General features: G+C 37.6%; 2 protein-coding genes across 2 annotated transcripts in view; both read left to right on the forward strand.

Annotated features, from left to right (window-relative positions):
* Positions 1 to 2,070: 2,070 nt before the first annotated feature.
* On the forward strand, positions 2,071 to 17,038 carry LOC123873119 (indole-3-acetaldehyde oxidase-like). Its single transcript, XM_045917829.1, has 17 exons — positions 2,071 to 2,113; positions 3,782 to 3,939; positions 4,484 to 4,644; positions 5,891 to 6,258; positions 6,757 to 6,977; positions 7,498 to 7,600; positions 9,448 to 9,575; positions 9,714 to 10,001; positions 10,371 to 10,532; positions 11,868 to 11,996; positions 12,100 to 12,584; positions 13,253 to 13,436; positions 13,788 to 13,983; positions 14,450 to 15,216; positions 15,765 to 15,957; positions 16,578 to 16,691; positions 16,940 to 17,038. Exons 1-17 carry the CDS (start codon positions 2,071 to 2,073, stop codon positions 17,008 to 17,010), a joined length of 3,771 nt encoding a protein of 1,256 aa, XP_045773785.1. The 3' UTR covers positions 17,011 to 17,038.
* Positions 17,039 to 18,863: 1,825 nt separating this feature from the next.
* Positions 18,864 to 25,298, forward strand: part of LOC123873140 (xanthine dehydrogenase/oxidase-like) — a 110,799-nt gene continuing 104,364 nt past the window's right edge. Inside the window, 5 exon segments of the mRNA XM_045917854.1 lie at positions 18,864 to 18,906; positions 20,404 to 20,561; positions 20,649 to 20,809; positions 21,653 to 22,020; positions 22,533 to 22,757. Coding sequence (XP_045773810.1) covers positions 18,864 to 18,906; positions 20,404 to 20,561; positions 20,649 to 20,809; positions 21,653 to 22,020; positions 22,533 to 22,757 — 955 coding nt within the window.

The raw sequence follows: 25,298 nt of genomic DNA on the forward strand, positions 1-25,298 counted from the left end.
TTGGTGTTAGCTGCCGGGCGTGCTCTGCCTTTTTGGAGTGTTTTTTTGGTTAAAACTGACTGGAAAGCGCTCTAAGGGGGTGCCATGCGTATGTCGGCGAGCGCCGGCACAGACGGGGTCCATACTTGTATAGTTTAATTAACTTGTTACAAATAACTACAAACTTGACGTTGGCTAATCTTTGTAAAGCCAGACGAGAGAGAGAAGTGGAACTCAGCGACGTTGAGTACCAACAAGATGTTTTGGAAACGAATTTGATATGTCATTGCGCATTCCATGCCCGAAGTTTTGTAGCGTTTTGCTTTGGAATATAGACTTCAACTGGGAGACTACAACCAATATTTTGATGAAAAATATTTCAATTCTCAAAGTTATTCCTAATACGGAACCAGGAAGAATAAGTGTTACTATGTCAACGTTTCTTTAGTGCCTTAGTTAGTTAATAATAGTTCTTGAGTCTAAGATTGTGGGATTGAGGTTAGGCGAGGTGAGGTTGAAGTTTCAATCTCTTTTCCTTGTGAAAAGGAATAGTTAAACTATGGCCTCAATATCACATTTAAGAACTAATTTGATCCTATCCAAAAAATACTTATCAGCACAAGTAATACCTACTTACAAGATATTTTTATATAAAAATATTTATTTAATTTTTATTTATTATTTATTTTTATATTATAGACTATTAATAAAATAAATAAAATATTCCTTTATAGTAAGTAATTTTTTATTTCCTTATCAATCACATTCCTTTTTAAACCCCCACCCAAAAAGAGGGGTGTTATAAGTTTGACGTGTGTATCTGTGTATCTGTCTGTGGCATCGTAGCGCCTAAACGAATAAACCGATTTTAATTTACTTTTTTTTGTTTAAATCAACAGTCAGTCTATAACAAGGTGTAGTTAATATAATTTAAAAAAAAGTTTTATCAAGATTTGAATGTGCACCATCTGAGTCCCGCGTCTTTGAAAGCGATTCACTCTTACGATACGCCACCGCGGTGATAAATTCCGAACCAGTGGTGGTGGTAAATTATTTTTAACCCCCGACCCAAAAAGAAGGGTGTTATAAGTTTGACGTGTGTATCTGTGTATCTGTCTGTGGCATCGTAGCTCCTAAAAGGATTTTAATTTGGTTTTTTTTTTGTTTGAAAGGTGGCTTGATCGAGAGTGTTCTTAGCTATAATCAAAGAAAATCGGTTCAGCCGTTTGAAAGTTATCAGCTCTTTTCTAGTTTTCTTATAGAGGTTTTTGTGTATCTTTCTCTCTTCGCTTCCATCTTTTTTCGGTTCTATTCAAGATAAGAGCGGTTATAGCTTAGTGGTTGAGACGTCACGTCGCGCCTTCTAATCGTGTGGTCGAAGGTTCGATCCTGGGCACGAACTTCAAAATTTTTGGAGTTACTTGTGTTTGAAGCAATATTACTCGCTAGCCTAGCTTATCCGTGAAGGAAAACATTGTGAGGAAACTTACATACCTGAGAGTTCCCCATAACGTTCTCAAAGGTGTGTGAAGTCTACAAATCCGTACTTAGCCAGTCTGGTAGACTATAGCCTAACCCTTTCTCATTCTAAGAAGAGAACCGTGCTCAGTAGTGAGATGGTGATGACTTCACCGGTCATGGAAAGGTAAGACCGATTTTTACATTTATAATATTAGTAGATAATATGGATGGATTTTAATTGACGCCGGGCTATACCTATACTTACCTATATAGTAATTGTTATGATATATATAATTATTCCCAGAGCCTCGATAGCTTAACGGTTGAGGAGCGGACTGAATTCCGAAAGGTCGGCGGTTCAAACCCCACCCGTTGCACTATCGTCGTACCCACTCCTGGCTAATATTCTTAAAAAAAAAACTAGTATAGATTATGTGTGCATACCCTTTGTGAAATTGTAACTATAAATTACCAATAATGATATGTTAATGTTTAGGCCGTATTGTCTGTATAACCGATTATTGCGGGATATGTTAATTAGGTATAAATACCTTGCAACCTTATTATATATAACTTTTCGAAATCTTTCCATATTATATTCCCGAGTTCAGTAACATGTAAGACGTGGTCATGGATAGAATCCAGTTCTCTGTTAACGGAGTTAAGCATTCAGGTGTGTATAGTGTTTCTCTTTATCTTTAGATCTCACTAGAGGATGCCCGCGGCTCCGCCCGCGTAGATTTCGGTTTTATTAAATCCCGTAGGAATTCTTTGATTTTCCGGGGTAAAAAGTAGTCTATGTCCTTCTCGGGATGTATCCCAAATCTGTACAAATTTTCATTAAAATCGGTTCAGCGGTTGGGTCGTGAAAACGTTGCAGACAGACAGACAAACAGACAGACAGAAAGACAGACAGAAATTTAAGCATTTAATAATATTAGTATGGATAAGAAAACTCAGAGTCACTCAGCGGGCGATGGAGAGAGCTATGATTGGGGTTTCCCTACGTGATCAAATCAGAAATGAGGAGATCCGTGGGAGAACCACAATAACCAACATAGCTCAGGGGATTACGAAGCTGAATCGGCAATGGGCAGGGTATACATAGTTCGATAAAAAGTACTTTAAAAAAAAACTCTTTATTTAAATGCTTAGTCACTGAGTGACTATGTCGCTTTATTAATTACAATCAAATCTTAACTTCTAATCTTAAAAATTCTACCTTAGCTTGTAGTCCAGTAATTCTGTAATATGAGATGGAAAGTTTTCAGAATGTTATGCAAATTGGTGGTTTTATAGATTTCGATGTACTCTTTCCGAATTTTTATTTTGCCACCTTGTACCTTTGCCGCTCGCGCCGCCATCTTGGAAAAACGGCGCCCAAAAACAGTTTTTTCACGATAACTTCTTTCCCACTCATTTTACGATAAAAATGGCTATATAACAATTAAACTAGAGACAATTTCCTACAATTTGTGTAGTCACCTTTTTTTGTAGACTCAATAGTTTCAGCGTACGAGCGCCACAAAGCCCACTCCAACACTCGTTTTGGCTAAATAACTCATTTCCACACCACCATGTGGTAGAGTGAGTGGCGTGATCTTTTTTTGATTCTGTTCTACTGCTAATAATACAACAAATCAATGCACTTTCTTTCTTTTTTCTTTCTAATAGTAAGTAAGGTAGGAACCTGTAGGTGAGTAGTTTTGAAGCGCCTACAGCTCTTTCGCGGCAAACGCAATCTTCGTGGTATAATAATTTCAATTTTTACATAGGATCATAAGTGATTGTTTGTCGTAATAGTATTTGTGTATTGTTTAAAGAATTATAACTTACCTTATTTACATTTAATAATTTAAAACCAAATAGTACTTAATTTTCTAACACCTATTGAGGCAATGATGTGTCTATTAGTCAGTACTTAGTTTTTCTTTTTATGTTCCAAATGTCAGTTCTTGCAACATGTATTTTTCCATTCATCATCATCATCAGCCTGTGGACGTCCACTGCTGGACATAGGCCTTCCCTAAAGAGCGCCACCACACCCGGTCCTCAGCCTTCCTCATCCAGCCACTTCCCGCCAGCCGTTTAATATCATCGGTCCATCGTGTTGGAGGGAGGATTTTTCCATTACAAGCAACAATTTTGTACATTATTCGATCTGAAATTTTACAAAATTAGTCTGTTCTTTGCCTCGTTAAAACCCAACTAACGGTCTGCGCAAATGAATCAAGTAGTTCAACTGCAAGAAATACGTTTAATTTATGTCACCCACGCGTCTACACAAGTAGTAACACCTATGAGGAAAGATCTAGAAGCTGCTATTTATTATGGTTTTTAGTTGGATGTGAGGTGAGGTCCGACACCACTCTCCTGGAGTACTTGCGTCGTCACCTCGAGCTGCGAGGCACCAAGTACAAGTGTCTGGAGGCAGGATGCGGCTCCTGTATCGTGAGTGCTGTCAAGCGCCACGGAGAACCACCTCAGGGCATCAATTCTGTAAGCATCTGCATCGTGTCCTCCAGCTCCGAGTAGGGTTGCCACCACTTCCAGATTTACGGGTTGCCGGCATCAAAAATACGCGTTTTAGATTGTTCTACAGGAGACAGTGTTTTACATAGATATTTTTTAATACTTATTGTTTGAAGAAACGGCTCTTGAAAGCTCTTCATTTAATGAAATAAATCTATATGAATCTTAGCACGTTAACTTAAAATTACATTTTACTTGTAATTCCGCCCCTTGATACACAGTATCAACATAGAGTCGGTTTCGGCTACGCGGGTATTGGTCCACGCATTGCCGCACATGGAAAATATTTTTTTCTACTGGACAAAACGTTAAAGTTTGGTTTTGCCAGGCAGCTCCGGCTTAATTTGTAAAAAATACGGGAACTTCATTCAGCCCGTATTTTATTTTCTGTATTGTCATACCCTAAAATACGGGAAACCCCGTATAATACGGGGCATCTGGAAATCCGAGCTCCGAAGCACCAATAAACTAACCTGTAACCATATAAAATAAAAATAAACGTTAATTTCAGTGCATGGTCACGATAACGTCATGCCAGGACTGGGACATCACGACAATAGAGAAGGTGGGGAACCGCTTGGACGGCTACCATCCGCTGCAGAGCACGCTGGCGGAGAGAGGCGGCTCCCAGTGCGGGTACTGCTCGCCGGGGATGATCATGAACATGTACAGGTGAACTAAATCACACTAATATTATAAAGGCGAAAGTTTGTATGTGTGTGTGTGTGTGTGTGTGTGTATGTTTGTTACTCCTTCACGCAAAAACCACTGGACGGATTTGGCTGAAATTCAGAATGTAGATAGATAATATCCTAGATTAGCACATAGGCTACTTTTTATCCCGGAAAATCAAAGAGTTCCCACGGGAATTTTAAAAAACCTACATCCACGCGAAGTCGCGGGCGTCAGCTAGTCCATTATAATTTGAACAATCGAAAACCTTTGGCTTTATTTATTCAACGTATTTACTCGGTTTGTGCATGATGACAAGGGTGCCTTATCGAAAGTGATGATCAATGATGATTTCTGGGTTGGATCACACTTGCATGGACCATGCTCATTCACTCTTGTTATACATGTCGAAATCCACTTGAGTGGCATGCGCTGCGCATACGCTGCAGGTCACGCGCGTTTTTTACAAGGCGCGACAGCACACGAGACAGGACCTGGCAAAATAAACAGTCAAGTCTTAAAATAAAGGCGGAAGAGACCGCAGCAGTCTTGTTTTACTACCCGACTGCGGCAAAGCCAAAAGGATGGGTTATGATTTTAGCAGTCTATGCATGTATGTATGTTTGTATCCAGATTCTGTGTGTTCCACCGTAGTGTCTAATCTACTGGGCCGATTTTGATGAACGACGTGTTCATTGATTCGTTGTAAAGATCCGGGTGACATAGGCTGTAATATTTTAAACAAAAAAATTGACCTAACGGATGTAACATCAAAAAAAGTGAAGGTCTCCAAAAATATTTTTTTGCTATTGTATCAAGTGGGATAGCATAATATGAAAGAGGAGAAAATTCTGAGCTCATGAATATAAATGTACAATAACATTAAAATATACCAAGCGACAGAAAATATTTCAGCGATGACTAGCAGTCGGGTTTTCAACTTTATCGTTTGACAATCACCGTTTAAAAAAAGCCAAACAGAATATATGTACTGGGTAGGTCCATCCTTTACTACCGCGTGGCCTGCATGCTGCATGTTACCTCGTTCAAAGACTAGTTGGTACATTAGTAAGGGTATTTTATAACCTTGTTTCAGTTATTTTTGTGAATCCTTAGTTTGTTGTTTGAAACATATCATTTGAGTATAATGTAAGCACTTTTTAAAATAAAACATATGCAAAATTTTGAATATAATGTCTGCTCAAAAATTTTCACCAAAATATATTTTTTGTGAATTTTCTTTCAGCTATTTGAAAGAAAGACCACGTACAATGCGAGAAATAGAGAGAGCCTTAGGAAGCAATCTGTGCAGATGCACAGGATATAGACCAATATTGGAGGCATTCAAGACATTCGCCTCCGATGCTCCGAAACCCACCGACATATTGGACATTGAAGATTTGAAAATATGTAAGAAATCCGGGGACCTGTGTACGGGGTCCAAATGTGGACATGCCGACTGGTGCATCGTTCCCAAACAAAATCAAGTGCTACATATACAACTGAGTGATGACAGAGATTGGTACAGAGTGGGGAGTTTGGCTGATGTGTTTAATATATGGCGGGAAAGAGGAACGGAATCTTATATGCTGATCAATGGAAACACAGGAAAAGGTGGACTATGTTACGTAATCTTAATTTTTTTAAATTTGGATACAAGTTAGCCCTTGACTGCAGTCTCAGCCATGATGCATGCTAACCTGGAAGGGGTATGACAGTTTTATTTAAACTTCTACTTTTTTGGTTTTCTGCACGGCATTGTACCGTAACACCAAAGCGCTTGGCGGCCCAGCTTTGCCGGTAGGGTTGTAACTAGTTACGGCCGAAGCTTTCCACCAGACACTATTGATTCAGCTACTGAACAGCTATCAAGTGTCTCGTTTTCTCGTCTTCTTTATAATCATTTAATCAAAGAATGAAGATAATGATTTTTTTTTCCATTAACCACATGATAGTAAGTTCTCTTAGGATAAAACAATGCTACGGATGTCCAGGGTCTTCTGCATACAAATCGAGTAAAAAAAAGAGATTTTGACTTCTAGGTTAACTTACACTTGCCAGGGACTTAATAGAAAGAGCTTAAATTAAAGAACTGGTTTTCTTTTATTTCAGGAGTATATCCAATACTAGAGTATCCAAAATTATTAATGGACATTAGTAGTGTGTTAGACCTTAAAGGTCATTATATAGACCAGAACCTGGTGCTTGGGGGTGGAACATTGCTGGTTGAGGCTTTAGAAATATTCAAAGCTCTATCTAGTTACGAGGGGTTCAGTTATCTCAAAGTATTGAGTGATCATTTGGAGAAAGTCGCCCATGTCACTGTCAGAAACGTAAGTGTTTGAGTATGAGCAGTTTTACAAATGTTCCTTAGGGCCGATTTTCCAATCGTCAAATAACTTTTAGCTGAGGAAATTTGAGGGTCTGAAAGTACAGGAAATCTGTCAACGGGTCGAATTTATATAATTTATTTATTGTATTTAATATACATTTATATATTTTTTATTTCGATACAAGTTAGCCTTTGGCTACAATCTCACCTGGTGTTAAGTGGTGTAAAATGGAAGCTGGCTAGCCTGGAACCTTCCAGTGTATGGCAATTTTTATTAAACCAATACCCCATTGGTTTCTACACGGCATCGTACCGAAACGCTAAATCGCTTAGCGGCACGGCTTTGCCAGTAGGTGGTAACTAGCCAGACCGAAGCCTCACACCAGACCAGACCAGAAATTTAGAAATTATAAAATTCCAAACCCCTGTCGGGAATTGAACCCGACCACATCGTTTATGACTGCGCCGTTATGATCGTTCATCTGTTTTATTTATTTCTTAAAATGTTTCTATTTTTTTAGTTAGCCACTGTGGCTGGAAATTTGATTTTAAAGAATCAACATTCTGATTTTAAATCCGATATATTTTTGCTTTTCGAAACTGTTGGTGCGGAGGTTACTATACGTAAGTCACTAAAATATACATAAATATGAACACGATCAGCTCTTGTTTTTAAAGTGAAAACTTTTTTAGGCGTATGGGCGATTTGGGGGTGGGTAAAAATTTCAAGGTCGCCTCGTGCTCATTTTTACAGAGTAAAAATTGAACTCCTAAAGGGACGCAGTATGCTCAGAATAAACATAATTTTTATGACTTATTATAAAAATTATCTATATTTTTTCTAAGAATCACCCTTCCTGAGATAATATCGCGCTTCTGAAAGTTTTCCTTCGAATTTTAGAATCGTGATATCTCAGGATTGGTAGATAAATATATGATCTAAAATTTTTGTCCGACATATTTTATGATAAAACTTATCCTTTAGCAGGCAAATGCAAATGCGAAGATGGAGACTTTTTACAATACATTTATGTTGGTGATCCAAACAATTTACCAATTTTTAACTCTGTACGAATTGTTGTACGAGGGCGGCACTGAAAATTTCGGGAATCAAGGAAGTGACACAACATTACTATTTAAAAATGTATTTATTGCTTTTCGAAGTATTCTCCGCGAAATTTGACACATTTTTCCATACGATGGAACCTATCATTGAAGCAACCATTCCATTCGGAAGTTGGGGTCTCCAAAATGGCCGTTTTGTAGGCATCCACAGCTTCTTCAGGTGATGAAAATCTCTGACCACGCAATGTATTCTTTATTTTAGGGAAAGTACAGAAATCATTAGGGCTTAGGTCGGGGCTGTACGGCGGATGGTCTAATAATTCTATGTTTTCTTGCTCTAAAAACTCTTTTGTTCTGTGCGCGGTGTGAGAACTCGCATTGTCGTGATGGAGGATGATGCGGCGGTTGCAGTTCTCTTTACGGAGTTCAGAAACGACCTGTGGCAAACAAATGCTTGCATACCATTCTGCATTAACCGTTCTTTGTCCCTCAAGAGGAATAGTCGCAACATGGCCGGTTTTGGAGACAAACGTGGCCACCATTTTTTTTGCAACACTTCGTGAACGAACAATTTTTGTTGGCTTTAACTCATTTTCGAACACCCAAACTCGTGACTGGTTTTTTGTTTCGGGTTCGTACGCGTATATCCAGGATTCGTCACCTGATACGATGTTGTATACAGCATTTGAGGATCCTGCGTGGAATCTTTCGAGAGTTCTGACGCACCAAGTAACGCGAGCCGCTTTTTGCTCTTCACAGAGCAAATGCGGTATCTATCGGGAAAACAACTTTTTTACACCTAATTGTTCATGCAAGATTATTTGTGTTTGACTCATGCCAATGTCTAAAGTTGCCTGAATTTCGCGGTATGTCACATGTCGATCTTCTTCAATCAGCTTACGCACAGCATCAACGTTTTCTTGGGTGACTGCAGTTTTTGGACGACCTTGACGGGGATCATCACTGAGCTTGACACGTCCACGTTGAAATTCAGCAAACCAGCGATAACATGTGGTTTTAGATGGGGCTTCATCACCAAATGCAGAAATCATCCGGTCAAAACACTGTTTTTGTGTTAAACCACTTCGAAAGTCATAATAAATCATCGCTCTAGAATTTTCTCGAGTCAATTCCATTTTCTCAACGACTAAACAAGTTCGACAAGACCTTGTGAAAAGACCGAGAATCTTTTTTTAAATAAATAAATGGTATTCGATTTTTAAAACCAAGGAGTTTCCAATTAAAAAGATTTTAATATGACAGGGACAGTGGAAATATTCCATTCCCGATACTTTTAGTGCAGCCTATGTAACCTTGAATATCTATTTTGAGCGGACTAATGACCTTTAGAGATAGTGTACAAAATATAATTAGCCGCATTGTCTAAAACAGACCTTATTTTTTAGTGACTGGTCCTGACCAAAAAAGGGTCTTAACAATGCAACAATTTCTTGTAGAAAATATGATTGGAAAAATTATTTTGAATGTCCTTTTACCGCCGTTGAGCTTGGAAAATAAAATAGCAACGTTTAAGGTAAATAATATTGCTTCGTGTTTCCCGGACTGGATATACTTAGAAACTCATGGAATATTTGTCTTGAAGGTCAAAGCTTAGTAAAACAATTTAAGGTTCGATCCAAAATTACCTGCACTAAAGTGAGTTTGATTTCAGATAATGCCACGTTCCCAGAACGCCCACGCTCTCGTTCACGCCGGCTTCCTCTACAAAATAGACGAGAATTCCACAGTCATTGACAGCAGAATTGTATACAGTGGTCTCTCCGTCACCATCACTCGTGCGTATAAAACTGAACAATATCTGAAGGGCAGAGAGCTGTTCACGAATGAAACTCTGCAAGGTGCTCTGGATGTATTGAAGAAGGAGCTTGTGTTCGTGAATGATTTGCTTGATCCGCCCATTGCATACAAGCGACAAGTATCCTTGGGGCTCTTTTATAAGGTAAGACTGTAAATACAATCTTATACCTATAAATACACTATGATGTTTCAACATTATGTGCTTTTTCATGATTGGATATAATTTCATCGATAAGAAAAACTTGATGCTCCAAATATTTAAATTTTTTAGTTTGATCGGAAATTGTATTTAATTTTAAAGTAACAATTTCCAAAAATGATATGTATAATGTAACCTTTTTTTACAATTAAAAATAAATTATTTTTAAAAAGTCTTATTTATTTTTGATCCTGTTGCCGCAAAACATTACTTTATTGTCATCTCTTTCTCGATAATTTCCACATGCTAGGTTCTGATATCTTAATTAGATTATTCAACGACAGTTAATTTCTCGAATTTTATCAATTTCAGGGTCTTTTGGAGCTTTGCCCCCATAATATTCTGAACCCAGTTTATTGCTCTGGAGCCATCAAGCTAAGAGATTCCAGACCAGTGTCTAAAAGTCTTCAAGTGTTTGAAACAAATCCGAATGTCTGGCCACTCAATGAACCGATACCAAAAATTGATGGCTTGGTAAGTATAACCAGTTATAATTATTATGATTGTCAACCGGTAGACGTCTATGCTTTACATAGGTCTCTCGTAGAGACTTCCATACACCACGACACGTGTGGTAGACACACACGACAGTTGTGGTGGTCAGCTACCGCTGCGCATTCAGATGTGAGACAACCATCCTAGCACCTTGGGATCCCATCGGTTTTTCGAACTATCTTCCAACCATTGCCACTTTAGCTTCGCAATCCGTTGAGTTGCAGTCAGTATAGGATATGAAAAAAAAAATTTTCAAAAGAAAAATAAAACCGACTTCAAAAACCACGAACACTAAAAAGTAAAAAATAACTTTTATTTAGCTACACGTGTAATGTACCTAGGTATGAAGTCGAGCGAGCATATTAAAACAAAATTAGAAATCCAAGAGTGAAGCTCGCCCGACTTCATACCTAGGTACATTACACGTGTAGCTAAATAAAAATTATTTTTTACTTTTTAGTGTTCGTGGTTTTTGAAGTCGGTTTTATTTTTCTTTTGAAAATTTTTTATTTCACAATTTTTAGTGGCCCACTGTACTATAATATGCTATGCCCAGTTAATACCCTACTGTTTACTAAGCTATTACACTGATCGCGAGCAATTTGCTCCTATCTATTGAGGAGTTCTGTTCTCCATCTCCGAAGATATTCATCAAATCTTCACCAAATTTATATGGGACCACCTGCACAGTATACCCTTTCAAACAAAAAAAAAAATTTCCAAATCGGTCCAGGGGTCTTTGAGTAATCGGGGAACATACAAAAAAAAAAAAAAAAAAAAAAAAAAAAAAAAGATTCCGACGAATTGAGAACCTCCTCCTTTTTTGGAAGTCGGTTAATAAATATTACTTCCACTATCCATCCATTCATGGAGCTATAAATCAGCCTAGCTTATTATTCAGGTTATCTGTGATCCATCCATCAGTGTAAAAAATTGGTGCTATATTTGGACAAAATATAGAGGAATTAACCGGCTTAGCTTATCAAGTTATTACTAAGTAGAAGAAAGGCATTAATTTATGAAAGTACACAAAAGACATCTTCAGCTGAACAAGATCGGCTATTATTTCGGATATTATTGTCTGGCTTTTTCTTAGGTGTAGCAGGAAAGTAAACGGTACCAAAAACATGCTGTACGTATATGGATGTATTTGGTTTTTCGCAATCATCATCATTATCAACCAATAGACGTCTACTGCTGGACATGGGTCTCATGTGTGGACTTCTACACGCCACAGTCTTGCGCCGCTTGAATCCAGTAGCTCCACTGCAACAAAATAAGCAATTTCTTGTGTAACACAGAACTGATTTCTAGATACAATGCGCGGGGGAAGCAAAATATGCCGACGATACTCCATCTCTCCCGGGGGAAGTGTTCCTGGAGTTTGTTCTGGCTAAAGTCCCGCTTGGAACTATAACGAAAATTGACCCTTCAATTGCATTGGTAAGACAAAAGGTTTTAATACAATATAAACTCCGATTATAAAAGATTTTGATTTAAAAAATACTTAGTTGAGCTTGCGTGATTTTTTTTTCTTGGATTACAGAGAGAACCTGGTGTTATAGCCTTCTACTCAGCAGCAGACATACCAGGTGTAAATAGCTTCATACCAGCCCCTAACATAATTAATTTAAGAAATGAAGAATTATTCTGTAATGGTGCAGTAAAATACTACGATCAACCTATTGGTGTCATTGTAGCTGAATGTGAGAGCATAGCTAGGAAGGCAGCAGAATTAGTACACGTTGAATATGCTAACGTAAGAAAGCCGGTTATTGATATAAAAATTAATAAAAATGATGCTACTAAGTATTCCGAGTATGTACGATATCGAGCAACAGATAGAGGGACAGATACTATAAGAGTAATAAATGCAGACGACACAATTTATTCACAATACGCTTTCAGTATGGAGACTCTAGCTTGTGTGGCTTATCCTACTGAAGAAGGAATCAAATTGATATCTGCGACGCAGTGGATGGACTTAGTGCAGCAAGCAGCTGCAAGGGTTTTAAACATAGATGAGAACAGGTATTTTTTTAATGTAGGATTAGCTTAAAAATAAAAGGATGTAAACTCTGTCTTTTAAAGAAGTAAATTAATTAGCAAAAAGTGTAACCTACATCTAAACCCTTTCATACAAACCTTGGTATTGTAAATGAAGTAGTGGTGGAATAAGTGAAATAGAAGTAGGGATCTATACTCAAATTAACATTTATAAGAGCTCTTGAACCATCAAGTGTATCTACCCCTGATTCTGAATGCCCCCCTATTTAGGAAAATCAGCAAGAAACTCGGCAGTTGCTTTTTTAAATTTTTAATTTCCAGTATTATGCTACATGATGATAGCCAGGGGTAAAACGTCAGCTACCTATTCGGGTTCAATCCTAAACTCTAAATTTCTCAGAGCTGTCTGTATTTTAAGCAATTAAATATAATTTGCTTTGATGGTGAAGGAAAACATCATCAGGAAATCTGCATGCCTGAGAGTTCTGCATGATCTTCTCACAGGTGTGTAAGTCTGCCAATGCGGACTGAGCCAGCGTGGCTGACAATGGCCTAAGCCTTTCTCAATCTGAGAGGAGAGCCATGCTTAAAAGTAAGCCGGCAATGGATTGATCATGATGATGATGACTGACTAATTTTGTAATAGTATTTACATAAATTGCAAATTAATAAAACTTTTTGTCAATTGTCAGAATTGATGTTTACGTCCGACGACTTGGCGGTGGCTTCGGATTTAAACTGACCAGATCTGCACAAGTGGCTGTAGCCAGTGCTCTGGTGGTCCACAAGCTCAATCGACCCTGCAGATTTAACACACCCCTTGACATCAATATGAGATCAATAGGAAAACGCTTGCCTTGTTCGAGAAATTATGAAGTAAGTACAGCGCGAAGTTTTCATAGTTGTCTTCCCGCAGAAATGGTTTTGTCTTGGTCGTACAAACAATTTATTAAATAATGCCCCATCTACGATGCGGCGATTTTAGAAATCACCTCTAGGTCAGTCAGGTGTTTTATTTGCAATATATTGTGAACTTTTAAAAAAATACAGGATTTTTAATTTTTTTTTTTTCATTTTTTTGTGGTATCCTAGCAGTAATTATCATATACAATACAGTATTATCCTATCTATACCAGTTTTCAACTTTGTTAGCGTGCTCGTTACATCCTGTTTTTACAGATTTCGTTCAAAGAATAAAAATAACTTCATTACATTCTTCTCAAATAGGTTCACGTTAACTCAAGAGGTGAAATTCAGTATCTAAGAAACGACCTTTTTAGTGACAATGGTTATGTATACAATGAACCTCTAATGTTGTTTGGCATCGATTGTTACTACAATTGCTATAGAAAGGAACGATGGGATCATGCGGGATATAATACTGTTACTGATACTGCTTCTAATAGCTGGGTCCGAGCTCCTGGTAAGAAAGTTTAAAATAAATATATTTTTTACAATAATACAGGGTGTAACTAGAACGCTAACAAAAACTTGGCGTTATTATTATCCAACTTATCACAGTCCAATGTCAATAACCATTTGCCTTATCTTGTAGTTTTAGTGATTTAGCATTTTTCAAACCCGAATTGTATAGCGTGCAAAACTAGGGTCAGTGCCTCAACTACACAATGCATTGACTTCGAGTGACATATTTATGGAACGTTTGTTGACCTCTAGCGTCAGTCAGATGGTTTATTTGGAAATTTCAATATATTGTGTACTTTTAAAATACATGATTTGAAAAAAAAAAGTGGTTATTTATGGTATCTTATCAGTAATCATCACTACTATCACCTGTCTTTGTTTTTGCTAGCGTTCTGGTTACAGCCTGTATGCAAAATATCTGAGCTAAAGTTGTTGTTAAAGTCGCGAATAACCTTTCGTTTTAGGTACGATAGAAGCAATAGCAATGGCCGAGTTAGTAATGGAACGTATATCATATGAACTTAACTTGGATGCGGTCGACGTCCGTTTAGAAAACTTGGATAGAGTAGCACATGGTGACTTGATAGAATTGATGGACACATTGAAGAGTAACTCAGAATACGAAGAGAGGAAAGCTGCAAGCGACGAATTTAATAAAAACAACAGATGGAAAAAACGCGGTTTAAGATTTAGTTGGATGAGATGGCCCACAACTGTGTCTGAAAACTTTGAAATAAATATGTCGGTCTATCCCGATGACGGTACTGTGTCCATAACGCACGGTGGCATTGAAATGGGTCAAGGTATAAACACTGTGGCAATACAAATCGCTGCTTACTTTTTAAAATTACCCGTGGATAAGATTCAGATAAAGCCTAATGATACCATGATAGCTCCCAATTGTATTTGCTCTGGAGCGAGTGTTACAACTCAATATGTGGGGATAGGTGTACGTAGATGTTGTGAAGAACTTCTATCAAGACTTGCACCCATACGGAATCAGATGAATAATCCCTCTTGGCGGGACTTGTTACAAGAAGCATATAGACAACAGGTCGACTTGCAAGTCCACTATTATACTACTCAGAACGACTCCCAGCAATATGATATTTATGGAATAACATTGGCTGAAGTTGAGATTGATGTTTTGACAGGAGAACATTCAATTCTACGAGTTGATTTAATTGAAGATGCCGGTCGTAGTGTCAATCCTCAAATAGATCTTGGACAAGTAAGATTAACGTTAGATACACATATTTTATATCAGACATTTTCATAAGAATTTAGTTGTACAATATTGTATAAGTATTGATTAACAATCATATTTATATCTATGAGATAACAACCAAAGTAGTCTCGGAATGGTCATCATTATTATGATCACACACTGGCCCACTACTGAGCAGGCGGCTCTTCTCAGAATGAGAAGGCTTGAGGATCTAGTCCACCAACTCGCTGGCGCAGTGCGAATTGGGAGACTTCACACACCTTTGACAACGTTATGGAGAACGTGAAAGTGTGTTTGTGCGTTTGCTCTTCATGCCGCGTCTGGGCAAAAGATTAATGAGATGTTTTACATATGTATAGCTCAAGACCTGGACATAGGCTATTTTTATCCCTGAAAATCACAAAGCTCCCACATAATTTTTAAAACCTAAATCCACGCGGACAACGTGGATATAATCATATAATATTTTTGCTTGCTTTATTTCAATAAGTGTCTAGATTATACATTTTTAAAGGTAGATAGGAAAAATTGAAAATATTAATATTTTGTAGATTGAAGGAGCTTTTATTTTTGGCCTTGGCTACTGGACAAGTGAAAACTTGAAATACCATCCTGACACTGGGGAGTTACTCACACACCGCACTTGGGATTACTGGATCCCTCAAGCTCTGGACATCCCGGAGGACTTCAGGGTTTACCTCAGACGGCGGTCCTTTAGTAACGAGACCATTCTTGGAGCAAAAGGTTCCTGAGCGTGTCACATATTCTATGATTAATTTGAGAGATCGTAAGCTTTACTCTACTTTAAATCAATCAGCCGACTGCGGAATTAGGAAGTGTAAATTGGGTCTTTTTCTTCATGCCTCAATAATAAATTAAAGTTGCCGATTCTTCTGAATAAGATACTCCTTGTCAAATCCGCAATGACTTTAATAAGTAGCGGTTTTTATTACGACGCAATAAATTGCAATTAAGCACAGCACTGCGGCTTAAAATTTAGTACACGCGTCTCTTTCAGTCGCGTAAATTCTTGCGTTATCTCCCTCTTTCGTAAGAGATAAGTGCCGTGAGATAAGAATCGTATATTTAATCGTATATTAAATAAAATCAAATTTCTTTATTGTGAATATGGGTAAACAGAGATGTTACAAAAACAAAAAGGGTACAGCCAAATTTCTCAGGTCAAATTGTCTAAGTGAGCCCAGTCTGATAGTATTTATTTTGATTGATTTTATGCCTACCTACCTTTCTGGAGTAGTTATTCACTAGTGATATGTAGTGATTAGTCGATGATCGTTGTTTGGATTTTTTTGCTCTACAATTATTGTTTTACGATTAATCGATGGATTTGTTATTGTTTGCAGCAACGGGAGAGCCTGCTACTTGTATGAGCATCGCGATCGCCTTCGCTCTGAGGGAGGCAATATCGTTGGCGAGGCTTGAATCAGGCATACCCACTACCCAGTGGTTCCAGATAGGTATATACCTACTTATTTTCATAAAAAATAAGGTAATTTTCATAAAAAGTAAGCCGTGACCCAAACAGACGATTTATTTGGGTTCTCTTTCACGGTTTATTACGATTTTCTAACTCGGAATAGAAATATTTCATAGGTACACCCAAAATATGATGTTCATAATGATTACGTACGGAACCCTTTAAGAACGAAGCCCGACTCACACTCGATCGGTATTTTAAGTAGTAAAATATGATCTTCTCTTTCAGATGGACCATTTACGGTGGAAAAAATTTGCGTCGCATGCGAGTCGGATCCAAAAGACTTCAAGTTTTATTAAGTCCTGATTTTGCACGGATGGGGACTTACCACGACTATCCACTACTGAACACTTTTGAACCCCCAGACCCCTGGCTACGGCCGTTATTGTAACAATCACAATTCATTCCGGTTGACTGACATTCTTCCACTTAGCTCTATTGAGCTATTGAGTAGACTTTAATTCCAGGTTAATAATAGGCTATGCTGAGTTTGTGACCTATTGTTTGTTGTTAGTATTTAGTTTAAATATATGGTAAACTACTGTAATAATCTAGTAATAATGTAAACAATTATTTATTTATTTATTTATTTATATTTAAGGCGCATACATTCATGACGGTTATAAAAGTTGTAACAAAACCTCGAGGCTTCTTTTTTCCACGTAGAAGATAGGTAATTCAATAAATATTTCTTAATTAATTAATAATTAAATTGCAGACAAAACATTTCTTAGTGTAAAGTGTAATTATATTTAAGTTTGTTATTATTTATTATTAAAGTTTATGACTACATTTATTTAAATAGTGAATAGTGATATAACCCTTAGGTAGAACATAATGTTATTGTGATGTGTTGCACTGATTACAAAATAAACGTATTTTCTTTATTCTTTTTTACATCTTCATTATTGCCCGAAAGCCTTGCTTGGAGTGTCTCGAAAGCTCACATGAAAGATTAAATACCAATTTTCATACATATAAACTGAAAAATGACCAACTTTCACAAGTACAAAATTTCACACCGATCTCTTTAAGATAAGAGCCGTTATAGCTTAGTGGTTGAGAAGTCGCGTCGCGTCGGCCTTCTATTCGTGTGGTCGCAGGTTCGGTCCTGGGCATGCATGTCAAAATTTTCGGAGTTAAGTGTATTTTAAGCAATATTACTAATTTAGCGAAAGGATCTGGGAACCCACCGCATTATTATCCTAAGAGAACACCTGCCATTATGTGATGGAAAGGAGTCACGATTTTCAGCAATGAAGGAATCACACTAATATTATAAAAGCGAAAGTTTGTATGTGTGTGTGTGTGAATGTTTGTTACTCCTTCACGCAAAAACTACTGGACGGATTTGGCTAAAATTTGGAATGGAGATAGATAATATCCTGGATTACCACATAGGCTACTTTCTGTCCCGGAAAATCTAAGAGTTCCCACGGGATTTTGAAAAACCTAAATCCAGGCGGGCGAAGTCGCGGGCATCGGCTAGTACGACTATAAAGAGACTAGCTTAGCAGTGAAGGAAAACTTGCATGCCTCAGAGTATCCCATAACGTTCTCACAGATGTATTATCATCATCATCATCAGCCTGTGGACGTCCACTCTTGGACATCCTAGCCTACCCTAAAGGCTGAGGACCGGGTGTGGTGGCGCTATTTAAGGAAGGCCAATGGCCAAAGGTGTATGAAGTCTACCAATCCGACTTTGGCCAGTCTCGTAGACTATAGCCTAACGACTTCTGATTCTGAGAAGAGACCCGTGCTCAGTATTGGGTTGGGGATATGTTGGTGATGGTGATGACTTCAATAAATGAGTCATGAAAAGGCAATAGATATAGACAGATATAGACTTTCATTATTTATAATATATTTGTAAATATATGGATGGATTTTAATTAACGCTGGGTTATATGTATACCTACATAATTATGTTATACTATACATATCATTATGTGCGCATACTCTTTGTGAAATTGTAACTATAAATTACAAATGATGATATGTTAATGTTTAGGCCGTATTGTCTGCATAACCGACTATTAGTGCGAGACGTGTTAATTAGGTATAATATACATTGAAACCTTTTTATATATAACTTCTCGGAATCTTTCCATGTTATATACCCGAGTTCAGTAACATGTAAGACGTGGTCATGGATCGAGTCCAGTTCTCAGTTAACGGAGTTAAGCATTCGGGTGTGTATAGTTAGTTCATTGCTCTTTATCTTTAGGTCTCATGAAAGCCCAGAGTCACTAAGCGGGCGATGGAGAGAGCTCTGCTTGGAGTTTATCTACGTGATCGAATCAGAAATGAGGAGATCCGTGGCAGAACAGTAACCGACATAGCTCAGTGAAGTGGCATACATCGTTCGATAAAAAGTAATTAAAAAAACCGGCCAAGTGCGAGTCAGACTCGCGCACTGTGCGTTCCGTACTCGGGTATTTTTTCCAACATATTGAACGATAAATCAAAAACTATTATACATAAAAATAAATTGAAATCCGTTTTAAAATGTACAGGTAAAGCCCTTTCATATGATACCCCGCTTGGTATAGTTATCTTACTTTGAAAATTGAAACACATTTTAATTTTTTTTTAATGATGCACTTAACCACAAATTCGCGGTTTTCAGAGTTATTCCTGTACTTGTGCTATAAGACCTGCCTACCTGCCAAATTTCATGATTCTAGGTCAACGAGAAGTACCCTAATAGGTTTTCTTGACAGACACGACGGACGGACGGACGGACAGACAGACAGACGACAAAGTGATCCTATAAGGGTTCCGTTTTTGTTTTGAGGTACGGAACCCTAAAAGACGTAAACTAAAGTAACTATCATAAGAATTATCATTAGTTTAAATATCGTGGCTATCCCTTGCCAGACACCTTTACACTTGTAAACTTTAAGGGCGCCTGGCAGGGGGTTGCCACGAATATAAGTGTCTGGTAATGCATGACGTGATTTCTAAGGGTCCCGTAAGCCACATCGATGTTACACAACATCGAACCTCAAGAGATTGAACTCGGTAACATCGATAGCTTATGTTATCGATATTTCATCATATCGACAGTTTATTAGCTCGATCGTTCATGACATCGAATGCTTATGCGCGCTTAAACTACTTCTCTAAATTACTAACGAACTGAAAATTCAAAAGTTACATCAGTTTTTACTGTAGTACTTCAAAAGCTGTAGTTGCGTTGTTTTTGCATGTAAATTTTTAACCCCCTACCCAAAAAGAGGGGTGTTATAAGTTTGACGTGTGTATCTGTGTATCAGTCTGTGGCATCGTAGCTTCTAAACTAATGAACCGATTTTTTTTTTTTTTTGTTTGAAAGGTGGCTTGATCGAGAGTGTTCTTAGCTATAATCCAAGAAAATCGGTTCAGCCGTTTGAAAGTTATCAGCTCTTTTCTAGTTACTAATTTAATTTACACTTGTTTCTCATCCGATCCTCTGTTCTGAAATTTTGTGGTCATGTGTAGCATGAGGATTGATGAGTTGGAACTTAGCATACCCTGTATCACTAACCTGTGGTTGAGTACCTAGTCATAAAACGCCTACAGCCCTTGCTTGGCAAATGCACTCTTCGTAGTAAGTATCTAATAATAAGTAGTAATAATCTTCGTAGATAATAATAATTTATGTCATCCACGCGTCTACACAAGCTGCTGTTTATTATGGTTTTTAGTTGGGTGTGAGGTGAGGTCCGACACCACTCTTCTGGAGTACTTGCGTCGTCACCTCGAGCTGCGAGGCACCAAGTACAAGTGCCTGGAGGCAGGATGCGGCGCCTGCATCGTGAGCGCTGTCAAGCGCCACGGAGAACCACCTCAGGGTATCAATTCTGTAAGCATCGGTTTCGTCTTCTCCAGCTCCGAGGCACCAATAAACTAACTTCTAATCGTATAACACAAAAACAATCATTAATTTCAGTGCATGGTCATGATAACGTCATGTCAGGACTGGGACATCACGACAATAGAGAAGGTGGGGAACCGCTTGGACGGCTACCATCCGCTGCAGAGCACGCTGGCGGAGAGAGGCGGCTCCCAGTGCGGGTACTGCTCACCGGGGATGATCATGAATATGTACAGGTAAACTGACAGAGTCCATTAGTTCATTTGCACAATCCAAGCGAGAGCCTCTGGCTTTATTTGTTCAAAGGCGTTTTGCCTACCTCACATTAGTTTTCTTGAAATCTATAATGTGAATTTATTTTCACTCGTTTATTTAAATACTACCCGGCAAAAAACACAAACAACGGAAGAGCGTTTCACCACTTAGCTCATATTTTGTAATGAAATAGAGTTATATGTGATTATTAACGAAATTATATACAAAAGCGTTCCGTGCCAATTAATCGTGTTGCTAACAACTAGTTCATAAGTATATTATCACTAGCTGATGCCCGCGACTTTGTCCGCGTAGAATTAGGTTTCAAAATCCCGTGGAAACTCTTTGATATTCCGGGATAAAAGTAACCTATGTTACTCCCCAGATCTTTAACTATATTCTTGCTAAAAATCATATTGATCCGTTGCTCCATTGTGACATGATTGAAGGTCAAATCTACAAAGCAATAAACCAACAAACAAGTGTAAATTAAAAATTTATAACACCCCCGACAAGCGAAGGTTACAGAAATAACTAGAAAAGAGCTGGTAACTTTCAAACGGCTGAACCGATTTTCTTGAATTATAGCTAAGAACACTCTCGATCAAGCCACCTTTCAAACAAAAAAAACTAAATTAAAATCGGTTCATTAGATTAGGAGCTACGATGCCACAGACAGATACACAGATACACCGATACACAGATACACACGTCAAACTTATAACACCCCTCTTTTTGGGTCGGGGGTTAACAAACACACTTTCGCATCTATAATATAGTGATAATAATTTTACTATCGCACAATATGTGATTTTTTTATTCAGCTATTTGAAAGAGAAACCACGCACAATGCGAGAAATAGAGAGAGCCTTAGGAAGCAATCTGTGCAGATGCACAGGATATAGACCAATATTGGAGGCATTCAAGACATTCGCCTCCGATGCGCCGAAACCCACCGACATATTGGACATTGAAGATTTGAAAATATGTAAGAAATCCGGAGACCTGTGTACGGGGTCCAAATGTGGACATGCCGATTGGTGCATCGTTCCCAAACAAAATCAAGTGCTACATATAAAACTCAGTGATGATAGAGACTTTTACAGAGTGGAGAATTTGACTGATGTGTTTAATATTTGGCGGGAAAGAGGAACGGAATCTTATATGCTGGTCAATGGGAACACAGGAAAAGGTGAACTATTTTATCTAATCTTAAGTATCGCGTAAAAAATACCAAGCTCACCTTTTTGTAACCTTCATAAAAATGAAACCAGGTTTTTCAAAAATTTGTATTTTTTTTCTTGTCACTTCTAAAAATGTTGTCTCTCATTTTATTTATTGAAACATAGCATCGTTTTAAATAATATATAACTATGATGCTATTAATTCAAAAAAAATTGAGCTATCAACTGCTTTTTCTTGTTCATCTTTTACTCATTTCAGAGGAATACGGTTTTAAAGAATTATAAAGTATCAGAATTATTATATAATATAATGGGATAATAATGCGGTAGGTTCCCAGATCCTTCCACGTACAACTCGACTAAAAGAACGAGATTTCAAATCTTACCTTATCTTAACACTTACTACTTCTTAAATTACGATGTTGGTAATAATAACCAGGATGACCTGAATATGAACTGAAAAAATATTTTTTGGTATGAATAAACTTAAAAAAAAAAACGTTTTTTTTTTAAATTTCAGGAGTATATCCAATACTAGAGTATCCCAAACTATTAATAGACATCAGTGGTGTGTCAGAGCTTAAAGGTCATTATATAGACCAGAACCTGGTGCTGGGAAGTGGAAACTTACTGGTTGAGGCTTTAGAAATATTTAAAGCTTTATCAAGTTACGAGGGTTTCAATTATCTCAAAGTATTAAGTAGACATTTGGAGAAAGTTGCTCACGTCACTGTCAGAAACGTAAGTATTTTAATAAGTGGTCTATTAAGGTACTTTATGAGGAGTTTATAAATCCATACTAATATTATAAATGTGAAAGTGCGTCTGTCCGTCTGTCTGTCTGCTACCTTTTCACGGCCAAATAGTTTAACCGATTCTGATGAAATTTGGTACAAGGTTAGCTTATATCCCGGAGACGGACATAGGCTATTTTTATCCCGGAAAATCAAAGAGTTCCCACGGGATTCCCAAAAACCCATCCGCTAAACCGATTTGTATAAAATTTGGTACCGAGGTAGCTTGCGTCCCTGTAATTGACATAGGCAACTTTAATCCCGGAAAATCAACAGTTCCCACGGGATCTTTAAAAACCTAAATCCACGCGGACGAAGTCGCGGGCATCCTCTAGTGTTTTATAAACTTACGTTTACGGAATTTTTAAGTGAAAATTTCTTTAGACACTGCACTTTTTACACACCTTTTACTACCTTTTACTTTTGATTTTGGGATGAGTAAAAACTTCAAGGTCGCGTCATCGACATGCTATTGCTTAAAAAAGTATAATACTTATGTTTGAAAATCCACAAAAAAAATAATTGATTTCCACAGAACAAATGAATTATTAAGAGGCTAAGCTGATTTCTAGTTTCTAAGTTATATTACATATCAGGCAACAATCGACTGCCAATTTTTGTTTATATTAATTAATAATTACGAGTCTATTATTATTTTTCATACTCTATTAAATTCTTTTTTTTTAGTTAGCCACCGTGGCTGGAAATTTATTTTTAAAAATTCAACATTCCGATTTTAAATCCGATGTATTTCTGCTTTTTGAAACTGTTGGTGCGATGGTAACTATACGTAAGTTATTAAATATACTTTAGAATAGCTTAGTGAGCACGATCAGCTCTTGTAGCACTGTTTACGACAGTTGGAGAATTTCTAACAGGACATCGAGGTACCGACGTCACTGGTAGCCGTCACATGTTAGTACATTTGACACAGGTAGCCCTAATGTAGCCCTATTTTTCCTATGATTTAAAAAAAAAAGAATATTAGCCATGCTAATCATGACTAATACTCCCTTTTCCCTTCCAACTAAGCGTAAAACTTGTACCAGGAGTGGGTAGGACAATAGTGCAACGGATGGGATTTGAACCGCCGACCTTCCGGAATTCAGTCCGCTCCTCAACCGTTGAGCTATCGAGGATTTTATATCACCATAGCTTAATATTTGACATAATGGTATGTATATACTTTATTGCACCACAAAACACAATACAAACATAATGGGTGCTAATTCTGTTGGCAACTAAATAGAGTATTCACTATAAAACAATCAAAATGGATGCATCATGAAAATTCTCCAAAACGCACTCAATCAAAATATTTGTGTGGTGTTGCGTGATGGTAGTGGTAGTGCTCGCTTGGTGGCTTGTTTTTCCTGCGTGTTTAGCAGTGGGAGGGAGGGCGAGCATATTATTGCATGCTGCACGTTGCAGCATACAAAGCTTTTGGTAACTTGTATGTCATGGACTTCTGCAAAGTAACGCCTGCTACTAATATTCAGTTAAGTTTATCGATAAACACAATCATCACACTAATATTTTAAAGGAGAAAGTTTGTGTGTGTGTGTGTGTGTGTGTGTGTGTGTGTGTGTGTGTGTGTGTGTGTGTGTGTGTATGTTTGTTACTCCTTCACGCAAAAACTACTGGACGGATTGGGCTGAAATTTAGAATGAAGATAGATTATACCCTGGATTAGCACATAGGCTACTTTTTATCCCGGAAAATCAAAGAGTTCCCACGGGAATTTTTAAAAACCTACATCCACGCGAACGAAGTCGCGGGTATCAGCTAGTTGTTTATAATACCAATGTCAAAGTTATTTATTCAAATTGGTAATATTGTGCACTTTCTGATTGTCAAACTATGATGTAGGTAGTGGTGATAATAATTTGCATTAACTTAAAACTAAAGCTACGAGGGTTTCTAACGCGCCCAAGTCTGGGAAGAGCCCAGCCGGGTATTCTTTTTTTACTATCACCACTTTACAAATTCACTTATACTTATTGGAACTATCAAAGCTGTTTGGCAACTCATTCCCAAACTCTCTTATTATTTTAATAATCCTTATTTGTTTTCAGTGACTGGTCCTGACCAAAAGAAAGTTTTAACAATGCAAGAATTCCTTGTAGAAAATATGACTGGAAAAATAATTTTGAATGTTCTTTTACCACCGTTGAGCTTGGAAAATAAAGTAGTGACGTTTAAGGTAAAAAAAATAAAAAGTATCGAGAGAACAAAAACAAACCCCAAAACATAACTAAAGCATCCTTATCTATACCATCTCATATCCATATAATCTCAACCAGGTTGACTAATTGTAATCATTTCTAACTGGATAACATTGTTTTGCTAGTGGTCTGCAAATTTCTCTGTCGCAGCAATCACACTAATTAAAAGTTTGTGTGTACGTGTGTGTGTGTGTGTAAAAACTACTGGATTGGGCTGACATTTAGAATGGAGATAGATTATTACTTGGATTAGCACATATAGGCTAC

Source organism: Maniola jurtina, chromosome 16, assembly GCF_905333055.1.
Source record: "Maniola jurtina chromosome 16, ilManJurt1.1, whole genome shotgun sequence".
Lineage (NCBI taxonomy): Eukaryota > Metazoa > Arthropoda > Insecta > Lepidoptera > Nymphalidae > Maniola > Maniola jurtina.